Raw genomic sequence first — 8,738 nt, 5'->3', positions numbered from 1 at the left:
GCTGCGTACTGCCACCGCCGGTACTCAGAACCGCCTCCCGTCGCCGCCCATGCCAATGTCGCTGTTGCCGGAGACGGACGCCAGCCAGCCGACGTGACTGCCTGGTTCCCTGACACAGGCGCGTCGGCGCACGCCACGCCGGACTCCGGGGCGATGGCTCAGATTGATGAATATGGCGGCAATGACGTTCTTCGAGTGGGTAACGGCGCAGGTCTGGGAATTTCTGGTATTGGTCATGCATTAATTCCGTCGGTCTCTAAAACGTTACGTCTGTCTAATATATTACATGTTCCCCAGTTGTCTGTTTCGTTATTATCAGTTAACTGTTTTGCTAATGATAATAACTGTTATTTCGAGTTTCACCCATCATTCTTTGTTGTGAAGGATTGCAAAACTCAGGTGGTACTCCTTAAAGGATTTAGCTCGGGGGGGCTGTACACTCTGTCTGTTCCGAGGTCGTATTCCGCGTTTTTCACGTCCCGTGCGTCGTCTACAATTTGGCATCAACGGTTGGGTCATCCACACAGTCAGGCTCAGCAACGTGTCTTAAAAGAGTGTCCGGTCATACCGAATAAAGCAAATAGTCCAAGTTTGTGCTCTTCGTGTCAACTTGGAAAAGCTTCTCGCTTTCCTCTAGATAGGGTTGCTAGTTCTAGTAATAATATATTAGATCTCGTGTATACAGACATTTGGGGGCCCGCACCCGTTATTTCTGCGGAAGGCTATCGTTATTTTGTACTTTTCGTGGACGATAGTACCCGGTTTTGTTGGTATTATCCTCTGCGCTTAAAAACCGATATCTATAAAGTATTCGATGTTTGGCGGGCTTTGGTAGAACGTACATTTTCACGTTCTATCAAGTCCATCCAGTCAGATTTGGGGGGGGGGGGGGGGGGGAGTATCGTCGGTTACACAACACTTTTGTTAAACTCGGGATTTCCCATAGGCAGTCATGTGCCTACACACATGAGCAAAACGGCCGGGTAGAACACCGAAATCGGCATATTGTCGAAACTGGCCTATCCCTAATGGCCGGAGCCTCTGTTCCACTCAGGCATTGGGATTATGCGTTTGAGACGGCAACCTATCTCATTAATCGATTGCCGTCGTCTGTCTTAAAGTTTGATACACCATTCTTCCGTCTATATAACACAAAACCAAATTACACTTTCCTACGAGTCTTCGGGTGCCTGTGTTTTCCCTATCTGCGGCCATATAATTGCCACAAGATAGAGTATCGCTCAGCCCCGTGTGTGTTCTTAGGTTACCCTCCGTCTTTTAGGGGTTACCGATGCATGGACCTTAATACTGGAAAAACCTATACTTGCCGTCACGTCCGCTTTGACGAGTCCATTTTTCCCATTGCAGCTTCTTCAGCTTTACAGGGGACGACTCGGAGTGTTGAGGCAACTCAACCATGGGGTTCAAGTCCCGTGTTAACTTGGACTGGCCAGCCTGAACCACCCCCGGCTCCGGAACTACCACCGGCTCAGGAACCATCGGCTAACCCAGTTGCACAGGTTCGGGCACCTCGTGGACGTAGGGCTCGTGTGAGACCACAGCAACGGGTCCATGTTATGCGTCTACGACGAATGACACAAGGCACTGATGAGCAATTTCAGGCGCTCACAGCGACCGAATGGCCAGCTGATCCTACCTGCTACACACAAGCAGTTGGTCACCCACAATGGCGGGACGCCATGGACCAAGAGTTTAACGCACTGCTGCACAATAACACCTGGCAACTTGTGCCTGCCACCCCGCACATGAATGTAGTTGGGTGCAAATGGGTGTTCCGGACGAAACGTAAGGCTGATGGTACTATAGAACGCTACAAGGCTCGCCTTGTGGCCAAAGGCTTTAATCAAGTACCTGGTGAGGACTTCTTCGAGACGTTCAGCCCAGTCGTTAAGCCGACTACTGTCCGTATACTGTTGGCATATGCTGTCTCTCGTGGCTGGACTCTACGCCAGTTAGATGTCCACAACGCTTTCTTGAATGGCCGATTAGCTGAAACAATTTATATGCGGCAACCTCCGGGGTATGAGGACCTGGATAATCCGGATTATGTCTGCCACTTGCAGCGATCTCTTTATGGCCTAAAACAGGCTCCGCGAGCGTGGTTTAACCATTTGCATGAGTTTTTGTTACAGACAGGTTTTGTGGCGTCCAAAACGGATGTCTCTCTTTTCCACTATACGGCAGGCACATCCCGTGTTTTCTTGCTAGTTTATGTGGATGACATCATCATGATGGGCGATGACTCTGCCCTAGTTGACTCTCTCCTACAGCGGCTTGCCACCACCTTCAAGATCCGGGATTTAGGGGTTCCTACCTTTTTCCGTGGTATTGAAACGCTACCTACACCGGAAGGGATGCTCCTGTCTTAGCGTCGCTACATGCGGGATATTCTCAATCGTGCCGGAATGTCTGACTGCAAACCGCTAGCTACTCCGGCGTCTGTCACCCAAGCAGTTAGCCAGTCAACCGACCCCTTTGATAATCCGACACAATATCGACGTCTAGCTGGGGCGTTGCAGTATCTCACGATCACTCGTCCGGATCTCTCCTACTCCATCAACCGGCTGTGTCAATTCATGCATACGCCTATCGATGAGCACTGGGGCCTGCTTAAGCGTGTCCTTCGGTACATCCGAGGCACAATGGACTACGGCTTGCGTCTCTCGCCATCTCTGTCTATAGATATCCATGCCTTTTCAGATTCGGATTGGGCCGGCTGTCCAGTTGATCGGAAGTCCACGAGTGGTTACGCTGTGTTTATAGGGTCGAACTTGATCTCGTGGGTCTCCCGTAAGCAGCGTACTGTAGCCCGCTCATCCACTGAAGCCGAGTATAAGGGCCTAGCCGATGTCTGCGCCGAGGTCACCTGGGTTGTGTCTCTTCTCCGTGAGCTTGGCTTACACTCCGGCGCACCAGCTACTCTGTGGTGCGATAACATGGGGGCAACCTATCTTTGTGCGAATCCCGTGTTTCACGCTCGTACAAAGCATGTTGAGGTGGATTATCATTTTGTCCGCGATAAGGTAACATCCGGGGAATACAAGGTTACTTTTGTCTCTACGAAGGATCAGGTGGCCGACATCTTCACCAAACCGCTTCCAGCTGCCCGGTTTGCTATCCTCCGGGACAAGCTCAATGTTACAGCTGGTCACTCTTGAGCTTGCGGGGGAGTGTTAGTATAAGTTTGTATTTAATATTTATTATGTGGCTTAGAATTGTTGTACTATTCTATAGCCTATAGTTTAGGGATCTATTCTTATTGTATCTCTGTAACGAGTTTCTGTTTCAATTGAATCATTCTTTCCGACTCATCCTATATATATCCTAGATTGCATAAATCCGGTCCCAGACTCATGAAAAATTAAATTGAGACAATCTAGTTTCGAAACTTAACACCAAATTGTATACTTTTGCGCACAAGGAACCCAACCCAAACCTCTAATGCTTGTAGCAGCAATTGAATCTCACCCCACCGTGCATCAGTTGTTATACCATGGATCAAGGTCCACTTTACATTATGAACCTTAATTTATAATGACATTCAAATTATATATGTACATTAATACGCAAATTATGCCCTGGAAACGTGTTCACCATGAATGGTGAACACGGGCCCAAACGGCGTCGTTTTTACACGGAAATTTTTTTTTTTTAGTTAATATGCTGTTAACGGTGTTTTGCATTTTATGTTTAGATTATGAATTTACATTTATTAAATTATGAATTTTCTGTTATGAGATTATAAATTTACAGATGTAATTATGAATTTTCTGTAAATTCATAATCTCATAACAGAAAATTCATAATCTCATAAAAGAATATTCATAATTTCATAACTGCACATTCATAATTTATGAGTGTTGAAGAAGCTTGCGCGAAGAGGAAGTGAAACTGCGAAATGTGAAAATGAAGAAGAAAAGTCGCGCTGTTAATTAGAAGAGAGGAAAAAAAATAACAATACCGTTACCGTTGGGATCGTGTTCACCATGGATGGTGAACACGGTTCCCTGGCATAACGATTGGCATTAATATGTACATGCATTTAATAAATTATGGGCCAAAGTCTACTTTACATTATGCACCTTAATTTATAACGACATTCAAATTATGTATCTGCACTGATATGTACATGCATTTAATAAATTAGAATTAGAATCCATTAGTATTTTCTTTTGCAAATTGCATGTATACATCCAAACAGCAATTAATCCAAATTGGTATGCACGCACTCCCTGTCCCTGAACATGGTCCGTACTCTGTGTTTCACAACGAATCCTTTACCAATGGCGCGTTTGGGCTCCATCTGGTCTTCTTACAAGACCACCAACTTTTTTTTTTATTTTTTTTTATTTTATTACCGACTCTATTACAATACAATATCTATTCATAATTAATTTCTCAATCTATTGAAGCACAAAAAATCCTATTATATTTTTTTTTTGTTTTTTCTTTTTTTGTATTAAGATAGGCAAGTTTATTTATTTATTTTTTCTTATCTTGGTATTTTAGTAGAAATTTTTATATTATATAATCACATTACACTAATCATTTCAAATTTGATACTGGTACGTATTTAAGATCCAGTTATTGTTCAACAGAGTTTTTTTGTTCAATAGTGACTATTGTTATTTATTAATTTTTATCTTTCGATTTTCAATTGGATCATAAATAGTTCTTTGGCTATTGATTTTTATCAATTTTAGTCCTCGACTTTTAATTTAATTACAAGTTATCCCTTGACTATTGATTTTTTTTTTCAAATTTGGTCCACTAATTAAATATTATTTTAATAAACATTAAATTTAAGGGTAATAATGTAAAAATTTTAGTTCTTCACAATGATGAATTCAATGTATTAAATTTATGAACTCAACGTGTCCATCTTAACAACAAGCTAATTATTACATTATTATTCTTAAATTTAATGTTTATTAAATGGATATTTAACTGAATGACCAAATTTCGAACAAACCAATAGTCAAGGGACCATTTATGGTCATATTGAAAGTCAAGGACGAAAATTGGTAAAGATCAATGAGCAAATACCAATTTTGGTCCCACAAGTATTAGCAAAATGACAATTTTGAACCACATGCTTAATTCCTAATAATTCTCATCCACGATTATCGTTTTAGTGTCAAAATTCATCACACCGGTCACACCTTCGTTTAAGACATGTCGAAATATGAAATTATTAAGAGTATTTTCGTCCATTTTAAATTAAGATCCCAATTTGAGTATGGATAAAGGGTTTAAGCCCTAAGATCTATCACAATTCGCAGTTCTCCTCCTCAAATTAAGGTAGAATGAGGAGGAGAACTATGAATTAGGATCGATCTTATGGCTTACATCCCCTTATTCATGTTCAAATTGGACTTAAGTTGAAAAGAACGAAAATGTCCTTAAAATTTTTAAATTTCGGTATATCTTAAACGGATGGGTGACCGGTGTGATGAATTTTGGTATTAAAATAATAGTCGTGGATAAAAAGTGGTAGGAATTAAATATGTGAACCAAAACCGTCATTTTGCTAATACTTGTGGGACTAATAATTGATATTTGCTCAAAGATCAATAATTAAGGGACTATTTATGATCCAATTGAAAATCAAAAGATGAAAATTGGTAAATGTCAATAGTCAAGGGACCTTAATTTTAACATTAATCAGAAAATATCGACAACTCATCAATATGTATCATCAGTTTTTACGGTTAAGTTTTGCTTGACAATCTTACTAGGTGTATACATTACCTTTTTGTTTTGTTTTTTTATTTATTTATTTATTTTTTTTTTATTTTTGGATACCTAAAATGGTTGAAAAAGCTTTCGAAAAGTTCGTTTCTAATCGCAAACACTCTATATGATCAAAAAGCAAAGGTTTTGGTAGGGAATACTCCGACCGACATACCTTCGTCCTTTTGCTCTTATTTCTGCAGGTTACAGGTCGGATTTCATAGAAGAACTCGGTCGGTTCCCGACCGGGTAGTACCCGACCTGCTTTGTCGACCACCGATCAGTAGCCCTTAGACGAGAAAGCTAAGAAGAGACACGTGGCAATGCAACGTGCTGACAGGCAGGGCACCCGGGAGGGCGACACGTGGTTGCTACGTGGGCGACATGCCGGACGGCCGGACTTGTGTCTCCGGCTCCGCGGCTATAAATACCCGCGATAGCAACAATGTGGGGGGCTTTTGGACGATCGGTAGGTTGTTGTTAGAAAATCCCGACCGCAGTCAGTCGGTACTCAGAGCAACCACTTAGATTGTACTTAGGGCCTTCACCTCGATCAATAAAAGACATTTAATTGCTTTATTTGGTCTTGTGTTTATTTAATTACCGCATTACTGGCAATTAGTACTATCATTTTGGCGCCGTCTGTGGGGACCCGTGCACGAACGCTAACGTCTTGACGAGCACCCGTCCTTTCTATCACAATGTATCCTTTCGCATACAACCTGTTCGGCGACGATCAAGCAGATGCGGCGAGCTCATCCGATCATCAACCGACCCAGTATCAAGGTCAGACAGTTGACCTCAACCTCAACCTCTCACCACCCCATCCAGCATCTCAGTATCCGGCCCCCCACAGCCGGTTAATTACATCTAGCCGGGATATCCGACACACGGTCCGCAGCAACCGGTATACCCAACACCCGGTCAGCAGCCCCAGTTCCCCGGGCAATACCCTTACCCGGTCCCGCCTCCTCCATACGGGTATTAGCCCGCCCAGCCAACACCACCAGTCGGCTACCCCCCACACACACCTGCGTACACGGCTCCAGTCGCCGCCCCTCCAGTATACCCGACCGCCCAGGTTGAGCTGCAGCATCAGCCCACTTCCCGGGCTCGACGCTCGGCTCGTTCGCGGTTGGGGTCGGGGGGTGCTGATGCGATGGAGGTACCACGGCAGGGCCCAGAAGCACAACTGGAGGTTCCGGCCCAAGCGGAAGACCCAGAGGAGATCAACCGGGCGGCGGCTTTTTAGCGCTTCCGACCGGCGATGCGACAACACTTGGGACCACAAGACCCGAGCCGGCAAGCGGGAGACGTACAGATGCAGGAGGCCAGCCAGGAGGCTTCATCTGGGCACAGTGGGTCGAGATCTCACCGTCGACGACGTGCTCGGGAGGCAGCCCAAGCCTAGACGGTCGAGCTCAACGAGACCCAAGGACTGCTCTACAACCTCCAGGGGGAGTTTGCTCAATTCCGGAGCGAGCATGCGGTGAGACCCCCGATCGACCAGTCGTCCTTATTGAGGACACCCTTTACAGCGGAGATAATGGCCCAGCTATACCCGCTTGATTTGAAGGTCTCGGGGGAGAAGAGTTACGATGGCCGTACGGATCCTGAGGTTCATGTTAATGATTACTACGACAATATGATGATGAAGGGCGTGACGGACGCCGTGATGTGCAGGGCTTTTTACTCCACCCTCACCGGTCGGGCGGCGGAGTAGTTCCGAACGTTGCAGCCAGGGTCTATAGCTGATTTCAATACCCTGGCGATCATGTTTGTGAAGAAGTTCATCACCTCCAAGGTGGTGAGGAAGCCCTATATGTATCTGGAAAAGGCCAAGCAGCTCGAAGGGGAGAGCTTGACCGATTTCCTTGTCAAGTGGAAGGCTGCGGTCGGAGAAGTCGAGCCAATGGACGACGCCACCGCCACCCACATGCTCCACATTTCTCTCCGGGCGGGTTATCTCTACCAGGATTTCACCCTCCACCCCCTGGCCACGTATGAAGAGGCCCTCCGAAGGGTCACAGATTATGCCAACGCCGGCGAGGCGAACGCTGTGAAACGTTCACAGGAGGTCGGGTCTTCATCCCGTAAACCGGCCGGCCGGGCGGAGCATCGGTCGGGTGACGACCATCCCCGATCCCGCACCAGGTCTGGTGAGTTTACGGCCCTAAACCGATCTGCGGCGGAGGCCATGCAGTACGCACAGTCCTGCAATCTCATCAAACTCCCCCATCCCGATCTAGATGGCCCTGACAAGAGTAAGCATTGCGCTTACCATCGATGTGCCGGGCATGACACTGAGGAGTGTACCCACTTGCACCAACTCTTGGAAGATCTTCTCAACCGTGGGAAGTTGGACAAGTGTGTGGGGAAGAGAGAAGAAACAAAGAAGACTACTGATCGGAGAGATTATCGACGATCCCATCACCGCTCTGATCGCTCATATCGTGATGGAAGTTCCGATCGATCGGGTCAGGACCGCAGAGATGACCGAAGAGATGATCGTTGTGACGACTGACGAGATTCTGACCCCCCATCAAGTAGCCGACCGGCAGGCAAGCCGACCATCCACGTGATTTTTGGTGGATTGAACGATGCTTCCTGACCGAGGGAGAACTGCCCGGTCGCCATCGTAGATTCCCAGGACACCGGGAAACGACAAAAAATGGAGCCCATAACCTTCTCCCTCGAAGATCAATCCAGCAGTGGTGACCATGGCATGGAGGCTCTCGTGGTCACCATCGACGTGAACGGGACGGACGTCCAGAGGGTTATGGTAGATACTGGGAGCAGTGCCAACGTCCTTTATTTGGACGTGTTCGAGAAACTTGGACTCGACAAGAGAGAGCTGACTCCGGTCGGTGTACCATTGTCGGGGTTTACCGGGGCCCTTATCCACCCCGAAGGAAAAATTACGCTCCCAGTTGAGATCGGCACCCCACCGAAATCGATCAAGACCGAGATGGAATTCGTTGTGG

General features: G+C 46.1%; 1 protein-coding gene across 1 annotated transcript; it reads left to right on the top strand.

The window, feature by feature from the left end:
* The first annotated feature begins 2,399 nt into the window (after positions 1 to 2,399).
* LOC109192641 (uncharacterized mitochondrial protein AtMg00810-like) lies at positions 2,400 to 3,179 on the top strand. The gene has a single exon (XM_019343343.1). It carries the CDS (start codon positions 2,400 to 2,402, stop codon positions 3,177 to 3,179), a length of 780 nt encoding a protein of 259 aa, XP_019198888.1.
* The last annotated feature ends 5,559 nt before the right edge of the window (positions 3,180 to 8,738 follow it).

Source organism: Ipomoea nil, unplaced genomic scaffold (genome assembly GCF_001879475.1).
Source record: "Ipomoea nil cultivar Tokyo-kokei standard unplaced genomic scaffold, Asagao_1.1 scaffold1792, whole genome shotgun sequence".
Taxonomy (NCBI): domain Eukaryota; kingdom Viridiplantae; phylum Streptophyta; class Magnoliopsida; order Solanales; family Convolvulaceae; genus Ipomoea; species Ipomoea nil.
This window is presented reverse-complemented; position numbering and strand designations above follow the sequence as displayed.